General features: G+C 40.7%; 1 protein-coding gene across 1 annotated transcript in view; it reads left to right on the forward strand.

Moving 5' to 3' along the window:
• The first annotated feature begins 2565 nt into the window (after positions 1 to 2565).
• LOC147899804 (uncharacterized) overlaps positions 2566 to 25631 on the forward strand; it is a 29335-nt gene continuing 6269 nt past the window's right edge. Inside the window, exons 1-2 of the mRNA XM_087376698.1 lie at positions 2566 to 2740; positions 2922 to 3079. Coding sequence (XP_087232824.1) covers positions 2604 to 2740; positions 2922 to 3079 — 295 coding nt within the window. The 5' untranslated portion in view covers positions 2566 to 2603. The remainder of the gene's footprint in view (positions 2741 to 2921; positions 3080 to 25631) is intronic.

Here is a 25631-nt window from a genome sequence, read left to right on the forward strand (position 1 = left end):
AATCGCTCTGGAATCCGAAATCTGCAAGAGACCTTGATTGATGCGACTAATGAAATCGCATGAACGTTCATCATCGCGGGCATAGAGGAGTCAAGATTCACCAAAGATAATCTAGAATTTGATCGTTTTATAAGATTATTATTATTGATTGCTGACAAGGCAGTGCTTGCGGTAGAGGAAGATCAAGTTTTCAGTTTGCAATTCGATCTACCATGGTGACTTTCCAACCTCGCGTTGAATAGTGGTGGTCCAATTGCGAATAGGACATACATTGAATCGTGGATTTCAGGTAAAAACGAGCAGCTCGAAATTTTATCGCGTGGGAAGGACTTCAAAGAGTCTAAGGACTTATAGAGGAGCAAGTCTATGACAAGCATTTGTCGCACAAAAATTGGAGGAGCAAGTCTATGACAAGCATTTGTCGCTCAAAAATTGCTCCAATCCTACTCTTATATGTCGTTGACAATAGGCGCAATCCTACTCTTGTATGTCGTTGACAATAGGCGCAGGAAGAGGGCCTAGGGAGCTACTCATTAGGAAAAGGATGTTGATAGACTTTAAAGATGTTGACTTTCGATATGTTTTAATGACATAATGAATTTGTTGGATTTGGAAAACACAAAAATAGCATCAAATTACTAATCCACTTGCAATACGAATACGACTATTGACATCAGATAATATGGTGGTATCTTACTCATTTTGTGAGACTTATTCTCGGTGCTAATATTCTTGATGCTCCAAAACTCGGTGCCCAGGGAAGGGTTCGTACCCTCAAATTATAACTCTTTGGGGAAGGAAGCAAGCCGCCTTTCCGTCCACAGACTATGTGTTATAATAATTACATCATCATATAAATTTTTTATTGCTCACCCATACAAAATTTCTTGTTTTCAATCTAATTCTTACAACATTCCTCTCTTGTTAGTGAAAAAAGCAAGCCAAGTTGGATGCAAGATTGAAAGATATCAACACCTTTATTCATATGGTTATAGTCCATATCACAATATTATATAGATTGCAGTGACAAGGATGAATTATAAGCTCTTGTGAGCATCGCCTTATTCATGGGCTTGAACTCGCAAAGGCACAAATACTAATGGACATCACCAAGTCAACAATAAATCACTATCCCTAATATGGACATCACCAATGTCCATATTTTTACTTATTCTCTTTTTACCTTCAGAAGTTTTGACAAAATGGTGCTCCCTACGCAAAAAACAGAGTGCATGTATGCACAAAAGCACTGGCTTTGCAAAGCTTATGAGGCTTATGACGCTCTAGACATCAGCAACCCGTTTGAAAGAAATACCTTAAAAATTCCTTGAGCTTTGTAGTTGCAACGACATAATGTCATTTGTACATTCATGCACTTCAAAAAATGAACGCTTTAATGCATAAAAAACCAAGCAAGTCAAATTTTCCTTTCAATGAGGCGTAAAAACACAGTTTGAACTAAGTATTCTTTGAATTAGCAAAGTTGACGCTATAGCGAGTCTTACTCCAAAACTATTTGAAGACTATGCGAAAGGATGATGTTAAGGTAGAGTTAAAAATTAATGGATTTCTAGCATGGTATAGAAGGAAACGTCAAATGTTCTTTGCAAGGAAAGAAGGTGATTTAGATGCGGGAAAGTGGGGCATGTGGTTGCCCAATGCCCTAAAATGCCAATCATCCAAAAGGGAGCAAAGAACTCCACAAGACCGGTTACTAAAAGCCACTAGAGGTGGAAGAGATGGAGAGGAATCTCCAAAGAAAAGAAAGGACTTCAGGCAAGATTACCACAGGTACCTTTTCAAGTCCAAATACTCTTTGGCACTTGATGCAAAATTCTTCTTAGAATATCCTCAAGTGTTACACTTGTTCCAAGAATGTGATTGTAGCGAGCATGTGTGTAATGATTGTACATGATAGTATGTAATCTGGCACCAGTCACATAGGTTTCTTTGACTTTTTTACACACATGAAAAAATACATTCAAAATAGAAGGTAAAAACCCACTATTTGTAAGTTTACAAGATAACTTTTCTAGTTTTGAGGCAACAGACCTGTTTGCTGCAATAGCTTTTTTAACAGTTCATAGTTTTGCATTAGCTGGAGCAGACCTTGGTGATCTTGGGAGCCCGAGACGACCTCGTTGATGATGATGAGGTAAACCACCATAACTCCAGCAGTGTTGACTATGATGCAGACCTCGACTAAGAATTTGGCGACCGATCCGCAAGCCTACTAGACAATTTCAACGTAGGTGGTGGCCATGGAGAAGGAGAAGAAGAGGATGAGCATCTTGATGTTGGGTGAGGACTTTCATGGTGGCGGGAAGGGCCATGATGCCGATGTTGAAGAAAAGCCTCAGGCAAAGTCGAACTGTGTTACAACCACCAATAATACCCTTCCCACGTGCCCACCCTTAAGAGGGGAGTTCATTCACCCAAAAATAGAGTTGGTGAATTTCAAAAATTCTCAAAAAATTTAAGAATAATCACAAAACTTGGACCAGATCCTTAAGGAGTGTCTCTAGTAAAGGAAATAAAGACTAACAACAACGATGTCCTGACGAGGTGACATGAGAGAAGGGGAAGTTGGCCGTTAGGGTCCCATGGCACTAGACAACCCTTCTTCTTCTTCTCCCGACACCACACCAGCTCCTGGTTCTCCCGATACCTCCATCCTTCAGGATCGCTTCTGTTCGCTCTGGGGCCGCTTGTCTCCTAGGGGACTCAAGCTCTTAAAGCGGTAAAAATCAGCATGGCTGCCTTCTCGTCGTCGCATTTCTCCACGTGGGAGAAGTGATCCCCTTGAGTAACGAAAAACATCTTGCGCCGTCCTGTGGCCTTCTCTTTCCTTGTTTCTTACGTAGGTTCTGGACCAGCGCTTTTAAAACAGCTTGTCTGAAGCAAAAATTTCCGTTGTTCAGAGCGCAATTCAAAGAGAAAAAGAAACCAGTACATGACCATCTCGATCCCTTGTGGGAGCAGCCACTACAGAAACCGACACAGCAAGTAGATTGCATTAGGGAGCTCATGGGTGGAGCAAAGTCCAAAGAAACATTAGAATCGAACACGTGTTCCCCAAGTAAGGCCTATGGCTAATTATATGACTTTCATTGTTATTTCCCTACCGTACAATGAAAAATTGTTGCATACATTTTTATTATTAAAATTGAGAATACTTGTCAGCCAAAGTAACTTGACTAATGTCATGACACGATTTATCTGTTTCACAATAGCACTCGTTTACCGAAATGCATCAATTTTGCATACCTTCCACTCTATGTCAATGCAGCGAGCGTACAAACACGGATGACAACGAGTGTGCCTATTGTAAAATGTCGTTGGAGGTGGGATAGGGAGATCTCACAAATGGGGTTGGAGATCATATACACTCTTGGAGGTAGAGGGACAGCTGTTCCAGTGCCTTCCAAGCTGCCATAGAAGAGCAGAGACGTTTTTTTCTAGTCTGGCACTATCACATCTTCTTTCTTTATTAGAATATGTATAAGGTGGACTCTATCCTGAATATTGTTTGGACTAGACATCCATCAACTCATTGGCTCTCCCATCTGTTATATACCTTGATATCACTCGCCCCCACCCCACTTCTTCGTGAATATTGTTTATATATAGAGATCAGTGTTTGGAGATCGATCTGGCTCTCCCATCTGTTTTACACCTTGATCGTACTAGACTGTCGAATCACTTTGATATGGCGAAAGGCATTTTGGAGAACAAGCAAATTTGGCCAGTAGAGGGCCAATAACAAAGACTACCAATTGCTTTCATAACTTCTTTTTTTCCCAAAGAAAGGAACCTTCTATTAATGCTTGAAAGATTTCATACAAAACAACAGCCCTGAAGGTGCTGAGTATTAAAAAAATCGAAAAAGGCTGAAAGAAAAACCAGCCTATTCTGAAGAAGCCCAGATCACTGCCTAGGGGATCTCTGGAATTGGGGCTAACAGCCAAGTGGGGGGCTATACAGCCAGTGAATCTCTCGTGGAGTGAAGATGTAGAAAACACCTGTAGGCCTTGCAGAAACGAGCACGCCTCTCAATAGTCACCCTGGAGCCTACAAGTCCTGCACTCCCAGGTGGACCATGGAGTGTAGATGATATCCTGCCAGATTGCAACCAAGGTAGCCGAGGGTGGACCCGGGTGCTCTCCCATCACAAGACTGCACCGAGCCACCCAGATGTTCCAAGCCTTGATGCTGGCTACCACCTCCCAAACACTGTCCTCCCTAGGAGGAGGAGGAGCTAGGGTGTTCGGGAGGACTGCCTCGTGGAGTCCAATCCTCTGAATGCTCTGACCCTGTATCTGGTAGGCTGGGGAGATCTCATCAATCTGAAACGCGTGTCCTCCCTCTATCAACCAAGCCACCATCCCCCAGGTGTAATCTCTGTGTATACTCTGAATGCATGTCATGATCCTGAGGGCTCTCATCCAGATCCTTGTTGCGCTACGACAACTCCATAGGCAGTGCGGGATAGTCTCCAGGACACCATCTGAGCAGCAGTGGCACTGCCCCTCCACTCACATTTGCTCTAACCACGGACCGATGGGCAAGCGTCCATGGGCTGCCAGCCAGAAGAAGTATGAGATCTTCCTCGGCCGCAAGCTGGACCACAACCGCGTCCAAAACCTGGAGCGCGAACATCCCGGGGCACTCTCTGGGTCACCGAGTGTCTTTCCCTCGAGGGAGTCCACCTCGACGAGTCCATCTGAAGTCTCTTGCCAATCCGTGTGGTGTAGGAAAAGAAAGGCACCTCATCTATCGTCTCAACTAGGCCGCCCCTGGAGGGCCAGAACCACTCCCCCGGGTCCCACTGGACCTCCCTCAGGGGTCTACCCTCCCATAGCCAGAGGCGCCATCGAGAGTCGTTCTGCTTTGAGATACTAGGATCAATGTGCCACTCCTTCTCCAAGCATCCTACCACTCTGATCATCTACCAGTGTATCCCATCAAGACTCCCATCCATCTTAGGGTCACTCCCAGTGAGGGGCTGAAGCAGTCCTCCAGGTCCTACACGAAAGAAGCCGGGGTGCGTACTGTCGTGTTGCATCAAAATCCTCAAAGGAACACCAGTAAAGGAAAACTACCCCAACCATTTGCTGTCTCTCCACATGTGAAGTCCTTCCCACTAGGACTCAAGAATGGCTAAGTCGATCTCGACCATCCGCTGCCCTGCCCCTCTCAGATGCACTAGGGTGTCAAGCCTCGCCTTTGCCTCCATGGGTAGTCTACTCCAACGACCAAAAGACACCGTTGGACCACTATCCCACTGTGCCTAGCCAATGTGAGTCCGCTACCCAAGCATACGTCCCTCCTGGTCTCTGACCTCTGGGTGCCACATAAGGGGCTGGTGCTCAAATTCCTCTTTGCATTTGGGCGGAGCACGGATGAGGCCCCCTGCTAGTCTCTGCCAAACCCTGTGGAGGCTCCTTATCAAGGGGGAGCCCTTCCCCGTAAGGGGGGCCTCTGAGAAGATCCATCCATGTGAAGGCTGCCACTATCCCCTATGCGTGGGGTGTTCCTCAGGAGCCCTCTCTGTAGGAGGAGCTTCCAAGGCTGGCAGCTGGGCTGAGGCCACGAACCACCAACTTGTCCAGAAGGGCCCTGATGTGCATCTTCGGATCAATGATACCCAAGCCTCCCAGTGCATGCAGCATGATCACCATCTGCCAAGCTACTCGAGTCCTAGAGTTCCTTGAGCCATCTGGAGCCTGCCCAGAGGAAGTTCCGTACCAACTGTCGGAGGTGCCCAATGCAACCTCTGTGAAAGCACCAACAAGAGGCAATATATCCAAGAAGGACCTGGTTTGCCACTAAGGCGCGACCTGCGAGGGAGAGTTTGGCCGAGCTCCAATAGAGAACTTGCTCCGAACACTCTCAAGGACCGGTGCAATCTGCTGCTCTGCCGTGATGTCAATATCTACCTGGCATTCGAGGTATCTCGCTATCTGGCCCCGCAATATCCATCTGAAGCCAAAGTCACTCCCCCACTCATGGATCTCCTGTGTCTCCTCAAAGCACATGAAGAAGCCTATGGATTTCGTCCAGTTGATCTGTGCCCCCGAGGCCTCACAATAGATAGCCAAGGCACCTCTGACTCTCTCTAGACTCGTTGTGGTGCCCTCAATATACAAGGCCGTGTCATCTGCAAACTCCGAGTCAAGGAGCTCCTCCTCTTGTCCGATTGGGAGTCTCAACCCTGTGAGACCCGCTGCTTGTGATCTCAAGTAGTAACCCAGAGCCTCCGCTACAAACAAGAAGAGGAAGGGAGCTAGTGGGCAGCCCTGGCGGATCGAGCGAGAGAGAGGAAAGGCCTTGCCTATGTGTCCTTCGATAATCATCTGACTAGAGCTCCCTGCGTATAGCGTTGAAACTCCTCTGGCCTATCTGTCTGAGAAACCCAATCTCCTCGTAGACCACTCCACCCTATCGTAGGCCTTCTCGAAGTCCAAGAGAAGGATGGCCAGTGGCTGTGACTCCTCCCTGGACCAATCCACTGCCTCCCAGAACGTGAAGATGTTGTCCAAGATGTTGCGCTCCTGGACAAACCCAGTCTGTGTGTCATGGATGATGTCGATAAGATGAGGCCATAACCACAAACTCAAGACCTTGGCAAGGATCTTGTATGCAGTATCAAGCAAAGTGATCGGCCTCCATTGTCGGATATCTGACCTATTTCCCTCTTTTGGGATCAAACAAATCCACCCCCTGTGCAAGGACTGAGGGAGAAGGCCTGTGTCGAAAATCTCCTAGCAGGCGAAACGGAAAGGGGTGGAGATAATCTCCCAGAAGTTGGCCGGAGTCAAGCCATCCTCCCTTGGGCATTTTTGGGTTGGGAGAGCCTTGAGGGCTTCCCAGAGCTCCTCATCTATGAAAGGCTCCTCAAGTCTGCTACATAGGTCCCACGAGACTACTGTCGGAACGTGATCCCAAACTAGCTCTCGGGCCACAAGACCGACTGGGGTCATCCTCTCTGTCTGAAAGAGATGGCTATAAAAACCGGTGGTCATGTCAAGAATCTCCTGTGGGTCAGTATGCATGATGCCCTGCGAGTCCCAGAGATGCTGTAGCTATGTGCCGGTCGATCGGGGCCCAGTGGTCTGAAAGAACTGCTTCGTCATCCTATCGCCTTGTTGTACCCATCCGGCCGAGGAGGAATCATTATAGAACTCAGCCCGCCACAGCTCCGCGTCTTGAAGCTCGAGACGAGCGCTCTCCAATCTGTCATTGAGCCACTGAGACATTGGGTCCTACTCCTTGAGCCTCTCGATGGAGGCAAGGTCTCTCCTCAAAGCCCGCTCGCGCTCTTGAAGGGTCCTCCTTTGCCTGAGGGCGTGAGCGTGCAGCTCCACACTGCTCCTCTGAATCGCATCGGCAACCCACACAGCACAGCCCTCAATTTGCTTTCATAACTTATGAACCACCATTGCAAACATTTTATCCTATGAATGGAATCCTCTTGAACTCTATTGTAATGGCAGGTTTGCAATATCCAACCCTTCTTTTGCATCCGATATGTAGTGCTGATATTTCCATTCAATATGATTATGGCCTTCTCCTTGAGGAAGGCAAGATGCTTTACTTGTTAAACATGACTTGTGGTGTGACCGATGGCTTGTTGTTACTTCATAAGCTAGAACAAAAAAACTATGACAAGCCTGTATGAAAGCGAGGTAGTAAAAACAGCTTTTATTATTGAGAATTATTTAGTGCAGATACTTCAACAATATGGGAATGCATGAATTTCTAGGCTTACTAATTGCAAATGTAACTATGATTACTTCATTAGCCAAGGCAGGCACGAACCTCCATTAACTAGAAACGACAATTTGCTAGTTCTTCTAGTGCAGGATGTTAAACTTTTGACAGGCCAGATGAAAATAACTGCTACTTTCTCCTAACTCCCTTGCAGACACTAGGTGGTTAATGACAAAGCACTTATGGAAAAGGAAAGCTCGGCAAGGGCAATTCTAAGGACTTCAAAGGCAACAACACCAAAGACTCCAATAAGAATAAGAAGGTAAAATGTTTCTATTATAATAATCTTGGTCATTATGCAAAGTACGGCTATAAGAAGAAGGCAGATCTAAAGCAAAAGAGGGACTCCAGGAACAAGGAGAAGCCAAAGACAAGACTCATCCAATGTCACTACATGAGAGCTCTTCTTATGCATAGAACACAACTTTGCTCATGTAGTGAGTGAGAGCAAGGAGGACTGGTATCTAGATAATGGTGCTTGAAAACATATGTCCAATAGAAAGGAGTGGTTCAAGACTATGGAGAGACCCATCTTGATTCAAAGATGACAGTGGGGGACAACCAAATATGCCCTATGAAGGGAATAGGTAGCATACATAGATGAGCGAACTCCATGGGAACGTTCCCAAATGACATTTAAAGGATGGAAGGCAAAAATGGATGCTATTCTGAAAAATTACACCTAGGACTTAGTGGACAAACCTTACAAACAAAAGTTCATCGGTACCAAAAGTTCATCGGTACCAAGTGGGTGTACAAGCTTAAGTTCAAGACTGATAGGAGCTTGGACAAGTATAAAGCGAGGCTAGTAGTGAAGGGTTATGCTTAGTGAAAAGGCCTTGAATTTGGCAAAACTTTTGCCCCTATAGCCCATATGGTCATTACTCGAACAGTAAAAGCCCAACACAGTTGGTCCATATTTCAGATGGATGTCAAGTAAGCAATGTCAAGTAAGCATTATTAAATGGAACCCTAGAGGAGGAGGCATATGTGGATCAACCACCTGGTTTTTAGGTTCTAGGGTCTTCCTGAAAGGTATGCAAACTAAACAAGGCATTATATGGAATTAGGTCCCAAGAGTGTGGGACCAATACATCAATGAGCTCCTCTCAAAGATCACGTCGAATCAAAGTCCATCGAATGCAAATCTCTATCTCTTTTGGAGGGGTGACAAAGGCTATACATGGATGATTTGATCCTTATCGATGACCACATCAAGAAAATCTCTTAGGTCAAGAGGCTACTCATGACGGAGTTCCAAATGACAGACTTGGAATCTCTCCACTATTTCCTTGGGATTGAGGTCAAGCAGAACCAAGGAAACATTTTCATTTCATATAGGAGAAATATTACAAAGGAGCTATTTAAGTGGTTCCAAACATGGAAGATTACAAGGAGGCAATGACACCTATGGAGTAGATGGAACACCTCATTTGATGCATGGGGATTAGCTCACAATGGCATCATTGAGATGGGGTATTGGAAGTCAATGTCCCCCAGTTGTTGTAAACCCCCATATGACGAGGTCATGGAGGGGCATATAACTATGAGGGGGAGAGATCTTAGGGGCATCCATGGGCTGCAAGATGTGCACTAAGATAGAAACAAATAGTGATTTATAGTGGTGAAAATGCACAAGGACGTCAGGGATATTGAACCCAGTGGTAGCCCCTTATATAGGCTGCCCAAGGGGTCGATTGGGGCAACACAAGTCCAATTGGCAAGTTAGTCATCTAGCCAAACAGGCATTGACCTCCTAGCCTAGAAATTGACCAGGGGTCGCCAATAATTCTAGGGGCTACCAGTCCCCTTCCCCCTCTCATTTCTCCATCAGCTCTACTAAAGCCAACAAAGGTAGTGTGGAGCAGGGGTCTACCCAAATCATTCTTGGTTTTAAGTCCATTCCCTTGCTGGTCCTTTTGTGCTCATATTTGATCTTGTTTTTCCCACTACTTAGTGGAGGAATAAGATCTGATACTATTCTGCATAGGTTGTGAGGTTAGAGAGAGTCTTTCCTCCATTTCCAACAAGATCCATTAAATCTATTGTTAAGCTCAATTTATTACAAGCAGATCTATGCCACTATTCCACACACTTTATGATCTCATAGTGGCTACTCTTGACTATGATTTTGATCCTTGTTTGCCATAGGGTTAACAAATCTCTTATATTAACTTGATTGTCCATCCTTGCGTATCCAATGCTTTCATTGGGAAGTTGTCAAAACGTGTTCCTTCAATGGAGTTTTCTATTTGTGAGGATTGGATTGATCCATAGTTGATCGAACTTCTTATTGATGTGATTATTACTGCCAAATTAATCTTACCCTACTTGTTGCTGAGTGCTTCTATAGTTTCTCATTTCCTATGTATTTACAAAAATGAGTTTTAGGTTCACAATTTGGCACAAAATAAGTTGTAGGATTGATGATTTAGCACAATGTTGGTGGATACTTGATGTTGAGAGTATTGAATAATGTGTACTAAAAAATTACATGATAATCGTGAATACCATGTGTACTAAATTTTGCATGATAAAAGTGATTAGCATGTTCTCTTTCTTTTCTTTACCTAGCATTTAAATTCTCATGTTGATAGGCTTTGTGCTTAATTGTCTATTTGGCATCAATATTGGCCCACAAAAGTGCTCTCTATTACTTGATGCATTCTCACAAAAACATTCTCTATTTATATGTGGGATTGTGGATCTTGGAATGTGATTCATCATTTGTTGAGAGGAATCTTTGTAATAGATAAAAAGATGCGGCTTAGAACTTGTATGTATGTTTTTGGAACCCATGAATAAAATTGTGGTATTGGCAATGTCAATAACTTTGAATTGAATGCACTCACTTCTTGTACTAAATTGTATTGATGTCATATATTGTTCTCTGAATAGCATCCTATTTTTGACCTAGATATCGTGAAAGTGCACAATTGGATCTTGTTAGGTGTCTTATGCAACCTAAAGCAAATATTCAAGATGATCACCTATTCACCTAGGGAGTTCTAAGTACTATGCCTTGATTTCGAGATTGAGTGTTGACATATTTGTGTTCTTCCCTAGTTCAATGGGGTCTTATTCATGCATTTATCATGTCTAAATTGGAATAACTTATGCATGGTTGTGGGCCTAAGCTATGTGCCTAGCTGTGCAAACTTACAAAGTTGTAGGATTCAAGAGAATTTTATCTTCTTTTTTTTTGGGTGATGCCAATGTTGTGAAACCATGTTGTTATTGTGGTTTGATCCCCAAATGGAGTTTAACCAAATGCCCTTTATTTATTTGTTTTTGTCCTTGTTTCTTTCAAAAACTAGGATCATCATTGGAAAAATGTTTCATTGAAAAACTACTTTCTTAAAGGTCTTTTGGTTTTTGCTAAAGCTTTTCTAGCCTTAATCTTGAGTAGACAGAAGTGTTGGCAAGTTGGACTACTATGGAGAGTTGACACTTGAGTTAATATGCTTACATGCATTTGTCAAAACTGCAATCATGATGGATGGTTGGGTTGTGTTCTACCCTTTGATTATGCATGTGTCTCTATAATTTGGATATCAGGGGCTTGATTATTAGCATGTGTCAAGTGTCTTCCCTTTGTGAATAGAATGGGGTGTATCCCTTGTGGTTGAGAAACATTTGTAATTTATGACTTCTTGCTTAGTATGTATCATATTTTTTAAGACAGTGTGTTAGGGTAAAGGCCAATGGCCTAGTATATACCCCTTTGTACCATACATACATAATAAGAGCTTACCTTGATCTGGGTGAGTTAGCACCCACAATTTTGGTGTTCTCCCTTTCTTTGTTGCTCTCCGATAAGACCTCCTCTCCATCAACTAGTATCAGCAGAGCTTGGTGGTTGAGCGAAGCCAACAAAGAGACTGTAGCATTGCGGTGTTGCTGTGCCAAGAGCTCGAACTTGTTGCGTGGAGTCTCCTACTGCCCATGGGCTACCCATGGGAGTTGTATTTTGACATATACTAGCTCGTTTTTACTGTTTTAGCCTTATATATCAGGTTGCCTCGACTGTTCTAGCAATCTATTGCCTTGTTTGAGTAGGGGAGAAGGAATATTATCCATCTACGGTCAAAAACGACCTACTGCTCTGTAATTCCAGCCACTAGAAGTTGCTTTTTTAAAGCCCGAAAGCAAAAACGTCTTTTGCTTGTGGCAGACTCTAGTTGATCAAAGGCAGCTGGTACATTCAGATTTCAGTTGGGTTTATGCCTTCAAGTTGATGCATATCAAGGCAAAGGTTGCCTGAAAGTGATTGCTTATAATTGATGCATTTTGAGCCGTTGTTTAGCTGAGAAAGTGAGCATAAGTGAGTAGTGTTTTTCTGAAGCTGTCTTATATCCCAAGAAGGGATTATTTTTGTGAGTGCAATACTCAGGCAATTTTTTGGACAACAATTTTCAGAATTGTTGGGCTATCTCATTGAAGTTTATGCCTCAAATGCTTCAGGAAAAGTTGGTGATTGGCAGTTTGCAGTCTTGTGACAACTAGAAAAAGTGAGCAAGTGGCTGTTTTCAGAAGTGAATATCAGAGAATCCATGAGGAATTGTCTTCTGAGCTGAACTAAGAAGTTTTAGTTTTTTGGACAATCTACAATCTTGTTTTTGAAAGCGTTTCAATTCAAGATTTAGAGAAAAAGTTATGATGCCTGGTATGCCCATGATTTACAGTTTTGACAGTTTATAAAGTGAGTAGGGGCCTGCATTCAGCAGTGAATATCAAAAAATCAATAATGAATTTGGACTTGCACTAAACTAGAAGTTTGTAGATCTATTGGTTGTCTACAACTTTGGTGTTTATAGCAAAGGCAATCGAGTTACGGTTGGGAAGATATTGACAGTTCAAAACAGAAACTATTGCAGACTGTTATTACAGCAGTAAAAGTTTGCAGGTGGTGGCTTCCAATAGCAAATATAAGGAAATATGTAAGGATTTTGAACTTGCTATAAACTGACAAGTTGGAGAGTTTTCTACAAGCTACATTTCTTCTGTTTACATTTTTTGCATCGGAGCTACTGTGCAAAAGCTATTGGCTAGTTTTGGGATGCCCCAAGGTCACTTACAGCAGAACATGTATTTGTGACAGTGAGTGTGGGTGTTGTCATTGTAGTTGGTATTTTTTGGGCTTGAGTTTGGTACATTGGTGCAATGTATCTTGGTTGTTCTGTCATCCATTGTGATGGCTTCGGCATCAGAGAATGCATTGTTTAACATTGAGAAGATGGTTGTTGGTGTAAAGGCCAATGGCCTAGTATATACCCCTTTATACCATACATACATAATAGGAGCTTACCTTGATCTGGGTGAGTTAGCACCCACAATTTTGGTGTTCTCCCTTTCTTTGTTGCTCTCTGATAAGACCTCCTCTCCATCACATAGTTGTAGGTTTTACATAATGTTGTCAAGGTACACATATTTCTTTTAGCATATTGCATGATCTATCAATCATTGCAAGTTTTTTAGGGGTAGGGGGGGTTCTTGGCTTTCTTGATTCATCTTTTGGGGATCCATGTGCAACTTCATTTTCTATCCAAGTGTTGATGTCAATTGGGTATAAAGCATACACATTTTTTTTGTAACCAAACATATTTTGGATTTGATTGTTTGGAGTGTATCCAATTGTGCCATGGAAAGCTATGTGTTGATGAATAATTGTTGCCTTTCTCCCTAATAAGTCCGTGTCAATGTTTTATTAAGTTGCAATTTGACTGAGGTATTTTTGTTGGAGTACTCATTGAGCTTTATTGTTGAGTAGTAGATCTTGGCTTGAGAGTCTTTTTGTTATTTTAATATGTTGACACTTTATTTTGAATTCCAACAAATGGTGTAGAGACCTGATGAGGGATGGTGTCAATTGCTATTAATTGTTTTATTCTAATGAGCTCTTCTCTTAAGTCTTGTATCTCACTACTATTTGTTTTGCATAAAATGAAGTCTTTTGATCTTGCTTCAATTGTAGTTGTTGTCTAATTATACTAGCTATTGTTACCAAGCATTCTAGAATTTTTACTTAGTTGTACTTGATCTTGGAAAAACATCCTTAAATTGTTCCACTTTTTATGGTGGGTCTATTCCTTTCAATTATCCTTTCTTGAATTTGTTGAGAATCGGCCTTTCTGGGTTTTGGTAAGAGAATGCTTTTGAGTTATATCTTTGTATTTGTCCTGGAAGATGTAATTCTTATCCATGGTTAGCATGCATATTTCAAACTTATTAGAGAAAAAAAAATCATGTAAAAGTGTTGTACTCAAAGAGCTCGGTTGGTCGAGATATTCTTGAATGCATCTTGGTGTTGCCCAATCGAAAATGAATTGTACATTCACTAGACCTTTTCTAGCTCCTTTCTTCTTTTTTCTCTTTTAATGGTAGTCAACCTTCCATTGAGCATGTGTTATTGATTGTTGGTGATGCTTTTGGACACACTTTGAACATATAACCTACATAACTATTAAGTGTATTTGATGATCCTATAGGCTTTCACCTATGTATGTTGTCGAAATTAGAAATGGTAGGCTTTCACCTATGTATGTTGTCGAAATTAGAAATGGCTACACTTGTAGCATCTCTAATTTTAGAAACCTACCTTTCCAAATCTACTTCAATCATTCCTTGATTTGTCTTAATCATTTATTCAATCATCATTGCAACATCATATATCTCTATTATAGTTTTGAAACTATAATAGAAATGGCTACACTTGTAGCATCTCTAATTTTAGAAACCTGCCTTTCCAAATCCACTTCGATCATTCCTTGATTTGTCTTAATCATTTATTCAATCATCATTGCAACATCATATATCTCTATTCTATAATGACAATTCATTCTTGAATGTCTTCATGAAATCCTTTGACAAAACCTTTGATTAACTAGTGCTCTATTAGTGATAGATTTCTCTCTATGGTAATACTTTTTAGCTTGTTGACACCCCTTCCCTCCCTCCCTATGGCCATGGCTATGCTTCACTCTCTCTCTTGCTTGCATCCTCTCCCCTCCTCTCTTCATCCACTCTCTCTCTTTCTTGTGTCCTCCCCTCTGCTGTCTCATAGCTTACGTGGCCTCAACCATGGCTGAATTAGAAAAAGAACTACAATTGCTTGCCAACTCAGAATGATATACTTGCACAACCTTATTTGAATTGAGAAAAAACAAAACTATAAAGTACTTGGAAAACTTGTGTGATTGCTTGATTGCTCCTCATGATTACTTACTTTGCTCCTCTTTCTTAATTGTTCTTTCTTGCTATGAGATGAATGAAGGTGAGAGTGTTTATGTCGGGAAGAGTAAGGCTAGGGTTTCTCCTCTCTCCTCTCCCCTTCCCTCTCTCCTTGATGGTCAGCTGTGCAGCCACACTCCACCCTCTTCTTTTCTTCCCTCCCTCCCTGGCGGTTGCAGCCACACTCCACCCTCCTCTCTTCTTTCCACCCTCCCCCCTCCTCTTTTCCTTCTATCCTCCCCTCTCCTCTCACCCACTCCTCCCTTCTCCTTCTATAGCAAAACTCCCTTATGGACCCATGGCCAAGTTGAAAAAAGCTCCCCCCTCCTCTCTCCCTTCCACCCTCCCCTCTCCTCTCCCCCTCTCCTCCCTTCCCCTTCCACGGGAAAATGAACATACTTGTGTACCCACCATAGCTAAATTAAACAAAAAACAAAAAAACCCTCCTCTCTTCCACTATAATTGAAAATATTTGTGCAATCGCGACCATGGCTTAATCAAAAAATAAAAAAGAAAAGGATATGTGAAACAAAATTTAGGAATGACATACTTGCATGGCCATAACCGTGAGTGAATAATAAAATGATTTTTTTAAAGAAATAAAATATAAAATAACCTCAGAAACTTTTATGATTGCTTGATGGCTCCTCTTGGTCAATTGCTCTTGAAACGAATGAAGGACAAGAGCATTTATACAAGATATATTAGGGTTAGGGTTTAGGAAATCCTTTCCTGTCTCCTGTCTCCTTTCAGCTCCTCTCCCTTCCCTACTTCTACTCTCCCTCCACTCTCCTCTCCCTTCCCTCTATATTTGCATCCACAGTTGAACTTCCCTCTCGTCCCCCCTCCTTCCCTTTCTCCTCAAGTATCCCCCTTCACTCCCCTCCCCTCCCCCTCCCCCCTCCTACCCTCCCCTCTCCCCTCCTCTCCCATCCATCCCTGCCTCCCCATGGTCATGAGACTGCCTCTTTCCTTCTCTCTCTTCCTTTCCTTTCCCTTGCTCCTCTCCCATCCCCTCCTCTCCTTGCCCTTCCCTCCCTTTCTGTCACTCCTCTCTACTCGACTCCACGCCCCTCGCCTCCTTCTCTTAGCACGGTGGCCCTCACCTCTCCCATGCCCTTCTTGGCATTTAAAAAAAAAAAAAAGAAATACCATAGCATTAAATATATCAATTATCATGGCATTACATTTTTTTGAACAAAAGAAATTACCTCCTTTTTATATATTTCTCCTTTGTTTTCATGATTTTAGCATCCAAGGGACTTTCTTATATGCAACATTGTAGCTAGCTGATGAAAATAATATTAGCTTATTGCACAATAGTAGCTAGTTGCATAATAATAACTACTTTTTAGGGAGAGGGGGAAGGGGTGGAAAGAAAGGGGCTCCACCAAGCCCCATTTTACACCCCTTCAGTCCATGCATCACCATGAAACATTGAGAGTATAAGAGCTTTACTCATATGAACATTCTATACAAACTTTCATGACCATACCGTACATACATTTATGGTATAAGCATGCACATTTACAACTTCTTGACAATTTTGTGTAATGTATCGTAAAAAATGTGAAGATGTGCATGTCATACAAAAGATGTCTGATCATTATAAATCTTTGTGAGGATAAGATCGTTAATCATTTAAAGGTCTTTACAAATTTTCATAACCATACAGATATGGTATATAAACTTGTGGATGCATGAGATTTTAACAACAATACATCATCCATGGTAAAAAATGAGGAAATGTGCATGTCCCACCATAAAAATCATGTTGTTCACTATGGACCCTTATAGCAATGTTATTCATTAATAATCATTTGTCGACTTTTAGGATCATTAAATACATAGAGGCATAATACAACCATATCGATGCACAAATGTTTGACAATAATGCATCATACATTATCAAAAATGAAAAAAATTGCATATCCCATCATGTAAAAAATGTGATCCTTATGAAAATTTGCGAGTGTAAGGGTGTTACTCATCTAAAATTCTTTACAAAGTTTCATGAGCATAACATACATACATGTATGGTATAACCATGCCAACTCATGATTTCTTTATAATTGTGCATAATGCATGGTCGAAATTGAATTAATGTGCATTTCTCACCACACAATTGATGTCCGATCATTATGAATCTTGTGGATTAATAATTTAAATATCTTTGTAAAAGTTTTATGACCTTTAGCTACATATAGGTATCGTATAAGCATACTGCTTTTTTGACAGTAATGCATCATCCATGGTCAAAAATGAGAAAATGTGCATTTCTCACCATACAAATGATGCGAGATCATTATGAATCTTTGTGATAATAATATGATTACTTATTGAAAGTATTTTGCAAAGTTTTGTGACATCAAATAGATAGAGCTATGGTATAAGCATACCATTGCATAGTTTTTTACTGTAATGCATCATCCATGGTTCAAAATGAGAAAATGTGCATATCTCACCATACAAATGATGTGAAAACCCATATGAAACTTTGAAATTATAAGTTCATTACTCATAGAAATGTCTCTACAAAGTTTTGTGACCATCGTCAACATATACCTATTGTATAAGTTTATCGATGCACAATCTTTTGCAATTGCACAATTGCATATTTGAAAAGGAAAAAAATGTGCACGTCCCACCATAAAAATGACATTTGAGCCTTACGAAACTTTGCAATTATTAAATTGCAAAGGTCTTTACAAAGATTGGTGACCATAGCATACATACATGTATTGTATAAGCATGCCATTCATGATATCTTAACAATTGCACAAAATGCATGCTCGAAAATGAGAAAACATGCATGTCCCACCATAAAAATGATGTATGATCATTATGAATATTTTCAAGTATATTATCCTTACCCATTGAAATTTCTTTGCAAATTTTTATGGTTAGTGAATACGTAGAGGTACCTTCCAAACATATCGGCGCATAGTTTTTTTGCAGTAATGCATCGTCCATGGTCAACTTAACATGAAAATATAATGCAATCCTTATGAAACTTTGAGAGTATAAGATATTACTCATTGGAACTTATTTTCAAGTTTCATGCCCGTATCATACATGCATATATGGTATAATCCCACCATGCCTATGATATAAGTGCACCAATGCCAATGCACAATTGTTTTATTGTAATGCATCATCTAAAAATGAGAAAATATGCATGCCCCACCATAAAAATGATGTATTGAAAGTATAAAGTCCTTACTTATTGAGAGAGATCTACAAATTTTCATGACCACCATCAACAACATGCACCTATGTTATAAGCCTACTAATGCACAATTTTATGCAATTACACAACATGCATGTTTGAAAATGAGAAAATGTGTATGTCCCACCATTAAAACATTTGAATTAAAAAAATCCATACTCGTTGAATGGTCTTTGCAAAGTTTTGTGATAACACCATACATATATGTATGGTATAAGTATTCCATTCACAAATTTTTGACAATCATGCAAACCCATCAGATACAAAGGGTGCGGTGTAAGCATACCAATGCATAGCTTTTTGACAGTAATGCATCAAAAGTGAGGAAATTTGTGTGTCCCACCATTCAAATGATTTTCAATCCTTTTGAAACTTTTTAGATTATAAGGGAATTACTCATTTAAATATATTTGCAAAGTTTCATGACAATATCATACATATATGTATGGTAAAAACTTGGTGATTCACAAATTCTTGACTATTGTATACAATGTGCGCTTAAAAATGAGGAAATATGCATGTTCCACCATTTAAATTATGTCCAAACACTATGAATCTTTGTAAATTTTTGTGAACATTTGCAATATGCAATTATGGTATAAGCATACCAATTTTTTGGCACTTGTGCACTATGCATGTTTGAAAATGAGAAGACATGTATATCTTGCCATACAAGTGATGTCTAATCATTATGAATATTTTAAAGTCCAAGGGATCTATTCATCATTAAAATATCTTTGCAAAGTTTTGTGACCATAAAAAACATACACATATGGTATAAGCATATCCATGCATAACTTTTTAGCAGTCATGCACTATACATGCTCCCTATATGAGAAAATATGCCTGTCACACCGAAAAAATGACGTCTAAATCTTATGAAACTTTTCAAGCATAGAGGAAAGAACCAATGAAATTTTAAGAGTTTCTTGACCATCAGACACATAGAGGTATGCTATAAGCATATCTATGCACAGTTTTTTAATAGTAGTAATGCATCATCCATGGTCGAAAATACGAAAATGTGCCTGTCCCACCATATAATGATATCCTATTAATGTGAATATTTGATAGTATAAGGGAATTAATCATTAAAATGTATTTTAAAAGTGTTGTGAGCATCAAATACATAGAGGTATGATACAAGCATACCAATGCAACGGCACATAATGCATGTTCAATAAGGAGAAAATATGCATGTCCCACCATATAAATGATGTTTGTACCTTATAAAACTTTGTAATTATAAATTCCATACTTAATAAAAGGTTTTTGCAAAGTTTCGTAACCATACCATATGTACATATATGTTATGAGCATGCCAATTCAAAAAATTTTGACATTTATGCATAATGCATGCTCGAAAATGAGAAAATATGCATCATCCATGGCCTAAAATGCGAAAATGTGCATGTCCCACTGTACAAATGATGTTACATCCTTATGAAACTTTGCAAGTTAAATATGAATACTTATTGAAATTTCTCTATAAAGTTTCACGACCATCCGTAACATACAGCTATGTTATAAGCATACCAATGCAAAATTTTTTACAATTTCACACCGTGAATGTTCAAAACGAGTAATTGTGCATATCCCACCATAAACATGATGTTTGGACCTTAGTAAAATTTGACATTTATTTCAAAATTATTTTAACCATACCAAACATACATGTATAAGAATGCAGAATACTTATTTATTCATAAATGCGCAAAAATGCATGCTCGAAAATGAGAAAATGTGCATGTCTCTCTATACAAATGATGTCAAAAAATTATGAATAATTATGAGTATAATATTATTATTCATCTAAATGTCTTTACAAAGTTTTGTGACCATTTGATACATAGAGGAATGGTCTAAGCATATCGATCCACAGTTTTTTTAAACAATAATGCATCATCCATGGTCGAAAATGAGCAAATGTGCATGTCCCACCATACAAATGATGTGAGACACTTATGAAACTTTGAGAGTAGAAGGTAATTACTCATTGAAATGTATTTTCAAAGTTTCATGACCATAATATACATGCATGTATGGTATAAGCATGGTGATTCACAATTTCTTGACAATTGTATATAACACTTGCTCAAAAATGGAAAAATGGGATTTCCCACCATATAAATGATGTCCGATCATTATGAATGTTTGAAAATATGAGTTACTCATTGAAAGGTCTTTCAATTGCAAAGTTTTGTGACCATCCTCATTATACATTTATGGTCTAAGTTTACCAATGCACAATTTTTTGGCACTTACGCACTATGAGAAGATGTGCATGTCCCACCATACAAATGTCGTCTGATCATTATGAATCTTTGAGAGTACAAGGTACTTACTCGTTTAAATGTACACAAATTTTTGTGACCATCGGTAAGATACACTTATTGTATAAGTGTAACAATGCATAATTTTTTGGCACTTACAAATTGGGTATACTCTAAATTCTAAAAATGTGCACACCATAAAAGTTATGTCCAAACCTTATGAAACTTTCAAATTATAAGTTCCATACTTAATTAAAGGTCTCTACAAAGTGTCTTGACCATCAAACACCTAGAGGTCTGGTATAAGTATAATGTTGCATAGTTTTTTTATAGTAATGCATTATCCAAGGTTGAAATTGAGAAAACGTGCATGTTTTACCATGCAAATGATGTTTGATCATTATGAATATTTGCTAGTATAAGTGCCTTACTCTTTAAAGTTCTTTTCAAAGTTGTGTGAGAATATGGTATAAGCATAGCGATGCATAATTTTTCCGTGCATGTTTGAAAATGAGAAAAAGTGCATGTTCCACCGTAGAAATGATGTTTGGACCTTATGAAACTTTGCAAGTATATTCTTCATACCCATGGAAGGTCTTTTCAAAGTTTCATAACTGTAACATGTATGGTATAAGCATGCCGATTCACAATTTTTTGACAATTGCACATAAAGCGTGCTATACAAATGATGCATGACCATTATTAATATTTGCGGCTATAAGGGCCTTAGTCATTCATTGAAAAGTATTTTCAAAGTTTTATGAATGTTGGCGGCATATACCTATGGTCTAAGTATACTAATGTATAATTTTTTGACACTTACGCACTGTGTGAGGATATATATGGCTATGACTGTGGCTTTGGGTGCGGCTAGGTGATGCTAGCTTGGGGGATGAGCAAACATGCATGCATGTGAGTGCATGTGTGCATGTGCGTGCATGGGTGTCTGTGTGTGTGTGTGTGTGTGTGCACGCGCACGTGCACATGCACACGTATATTTTCACAAGCATGCGTGCATGTGCACTCGTGTGTGTTTTCACCTTCAAGGGCATTTCAATTAAGTTTGTCATGATCACAGTTATAGTCATAAAGGATTTTCTATGCTGCTAGATGTATGCCGCATTCATGGAACTAGTTCATGCGACCACATCCCCTTCAGGAATTTTATCAAACATGGTTTGTGCATCCTTTAGTTTTCCACGCTTGTCATACATATTGGCAAGTGTGTTCCAAACAACATCAACACTCCCAAAACCCAGTGCCACTATCACAAGCATGTAGTAGCATGCCTCTTTCTTGGACAATTGGCAAAGGCAAAAGAAAGAATAAATCATGGCAGTCCCTGAAACAGTATCTGGCTTGGGCAAGAGCTGCCTCACTTGAAGTTGCAGAAAGAATGGTTACAGCCCCAACAACAGCTCAGTTGGCAGCCCATCATTGCTCAGTTTGCAGCCGAACATCAGCTCAGTTTGGAGCCATTCAATGCTCACTTAACAGCTCAACAACACCACCAACTTCTCAGACAACAGAGATACCAGCCCAAATATCAGCTCATTTAGCAGTCCAAGATTTGCTCAGTTTTCACCCTAATATTGGCCCAGTTTCAGCCCAAACAACTGCCCAACTTGCTGCCAAACTTGTGCTCAGTTACCGCCTTAGCAAAGGACTTCTGTTTAAGTAGTTATCTTGTTTCGGGCCCCGTAATATATGTACGCCCTCAGCGCACCATCCTCCTTTTTTACAAATTGGACTAGTGCTACACAAGGCGAATTGGAAGGGCATTTACTGTGGCTGGTCTCTTTTCCTGCATGTTTCCATGTGCATTAAGATATGCATCCATGGTTTTTCATGAAGATATTTCATTCTTCTTGGCTGCTCTCTTCAGTTGAATGGGTGACAACAGCAGGGCATCAGAGTGGTAGGAGGCATTTGTGTCGCACTCACTACGTGCCACTTGTTCTCATGGTACAGCAGCATGTCTGCATTGCAGTAAACCAGGCCGTTATTTGCTCTCAACCAAGTCTGCTTGAGAATGACATATTCAAATCTTTGACATATTGAGATGTAATTTTATATAATTGCTAGTAGACGATGAAATTCATCATTTGATAGTTTAGCTCCTATATGTACGCCCATTTGGATAGGTCCCTCGTTGAACTACAAGATAATCAGTCCAGCTGTAAAAGGATTTCTAATATTCTGGGCATCATCCATTTAGGAGTAGTGAGACAAAGCACATAAAAAACAATGGTAACCCTGTGCCGAAATCCTAATTTAGTGAGCACTGCATAAATAAATGACCAAGGCAATTATGACTTTTCAAGTCAAGCTGTACAAGGATAAATTTTGTATATATTGTCATAGATTAATTTACTCTTAATATATCCATGCTTATGGGTGGACAAACCACCTGTGTAAGAATTGGAGCAAGTCTATTGGCCACTATCATTGTAATTAATCTGTAAAAGACAGGCCTCAATGAGATGGGTCTCCAGAGGTTAATGGAAGAGGCAGCAAGCTTTTTAGTGATAAGTCTGATAATGCCTTGAATAATACAAGGTTGTAACTGGCTTGAAAGAAAAGAATCAAAAGCAATTCTATGTACAGCATGTCCCAAAGTGTCGCAACAATGTAGCACGAATTCCACTCTCAAACCATCACAGTGTTAGAACATGAAGTCAATGTGAGTTATTTGGAGTGTATTAGATCTCTAGGTGGTGTTTCTAGTGTATTTTAGTAGACACCATTCTACTTTATATCCTAGAGTGCCACATGTCACTATGGGACTTATTCCATATACATTGTGTGTTTTTCTAGAGTCTAGTATCACACTATATAGTGTTGTCCTTGTCTTGAGTCTTTTAATATCAGTCAACATCAAGCTTTATCTACATGTGAGTATTTTGGTTATCATTGCCTTGCACTTGTACTTTATTTTCATTTTCATTATGCTTTCCATCTTTCCATTCCATTCCTAGTGTTAGAGTGATGCTCCCCTCTCTACATGTCCCTTCATGTGGTATCAGAGCCTTCCTTCCTAGCCCTTCCCTTCCTCCTTGCTTCTCCATGAGGTAGAGGGTAGCCGGAAAGAGAAGCTGCCCTCTCTTCTCTTGGAGGAGCTCCCCTTCCCTTCTCCTCTTCCTTCCTTGAGCTCCACTTCTCTCCAGTTCTAGCCCAGCCCTTGCTGCCCAGAAATGCGCCATCTATTCCAGCCTCTACTCTGCTGCAGATCGCCACCCATTTAGCCTTGGAGGCTGTCCATATTTGCTTTCCCTTCCTCCTTGCTTCTCCATGAGGTAGAGCGTAGACGGAAAGAGAAGCTGCCCTCTCTTCTCTTGGAGGAGCTCCCCTTCCCTTCTCCTCTTCCTTCCTTGAGCTCCACTTCTCTCCAGTTCTAGCCCAGTTCTTGCTGCCCAGAAATGCGCCATCTATTCCAGCCTCTACTCTGCTGCAGATCGCCGCCCATTTAGCCTTGGAGGCTGTCCATATTTGCTGTCCAGAAGTGCGCACATATTCCAGCAAGCATCTCTTGGCTTCTCCAGCCCCAATCGGTCCTGTTCAGCATCGCTTGGCTTCAGCAAAGACTCAGGAAGAATTACAGATGTGAACCAGCCAAGATTGCACAGAGGTTTCAGCCTGAGGAGAGGATCATCTACATTACCATAATCTGCAGCAGATTCAGGGTCTTCTTGGACTGAAATCGTGCCATCCTTTGTCATGAGATTGCCACAATGGGAGCTCCAAAATCTGCCGCTGCTGTCTTGGAGGAGTTGCGACTATGTCTAGTGCCACTACCATAAAGAGAGCTGCTCACTTCTCTGCTCATACAGCCCGCTTCTCTTCCAGCCCGTTTCTCTTAGACGCATCAGAACAAGTTCTCGCAATAACCATCTAGGTTGAGGGAGCAAATGATTATCAAAGTTGCCTTTAGCCTGCTGCAGCAACAGTCATATGAAAACTTCGCTTCTATTTGGGGCTTCCATGGCGCAACAGTAATGGTCTACAAATGACAGTTTCATCAAGCCCAATTTGACGAATGAAATCACATAGCTACTGGTGAGCAATCAACGGAGGTCCACGACAGAAAGCTTCATTTCATCGATTTCTTTATTCTCTTGGCTGAGTAAATTTGAATCCTGTATGATGTAACATTTGGGGCTTTCTTGAGATCTATGCAAATTCCTCTCTGAATTGCACATTCATTTGGGGATTTTGCTACATCAAGCAAGATTGACCCAATTGATCCTCCCAGTATCTTAGAGCAAGATGCCCCCAAATGGCACCTCTAGCTTTGGGAGGGTAGGCCATTGAGGGAGATCCAGTGGGATTCGGGAGAGTGGTTCTGGCCCTCCAGGGGCGACCTTGCTGAGCAGGTGGACGAGGTGCCCTTCTTTTCCTATTGGCTGTTAGCCCCAATACCAAAGATCCCCTAGGCGAGCTGGGTTTCTCTGGAACAGGCCGATTTTTTCTTTCAGCCTTTTCCGGTTGTTTTTCATACTCAGCACCTTCGAGGCGGCTGTTTTGTATTTAGTCTTTCAAGCATTAATAGAAGGTTCTTTTCTTTGCAAAAAAAAACAAACAAAAAAACAAGATCAAAGCAATGGCCTAATTAAGGAGAAGCCTAAATGGTCAAATATGTATCATTTCTTATCCACGGCCCTTGAACTAGATGCATTATGCGTGATCATTTGAGTCATGTTGTTATGAACTATAAAGCATCGTGGACGCATACACTCTGAATTCTTTGGAACCATTTGGAAGTGAGAGAGCCATGAGGATAAGGTCCCTGGCATGTGGCCCAACCCCAGTCTGATTTGGAACATGACTCCCTGTAGGGTCACAGCATGACGGCCGATGCGCGCTTGGAGTAAGAATCCTTGCCATCTAGTCTCTCTAATGTCTTCTGTCAAATTTCTAACCTTTTATCGTCTAAAAAGTATTTTTTCAGTGGAGCTTCATGGACTAAAACCATACTTGGCCTATATGAGTAAAGTGATGACAATATTGTTCTTCTCTAGCTGTATATTCGTTCTTTGCTTGCTGATATCTTTCACTAAACTCAAATACAAATAAATTCCAATTTCAGGCAGTTTTCATTATCCGTCCTTTACTGTAAAAATTTCCCC

Source organism: Dipteris shenzhenensis, chromosome 7 (assembly GCF_047967505.1).
Source record: "Dipteris shenzhenensis isolate YYH24624 ecotype China chromosome 7, Dip_SZ_1.0, whole genome shotgun sequence".
NCBI classification, from domain to species: Eukaryota; Viridiplantae; Streptophyta; class Polypodiopsida; order Gleicheniales; family Dipteridaceae; genus Dipteris; species Dipteris shenzhenensis.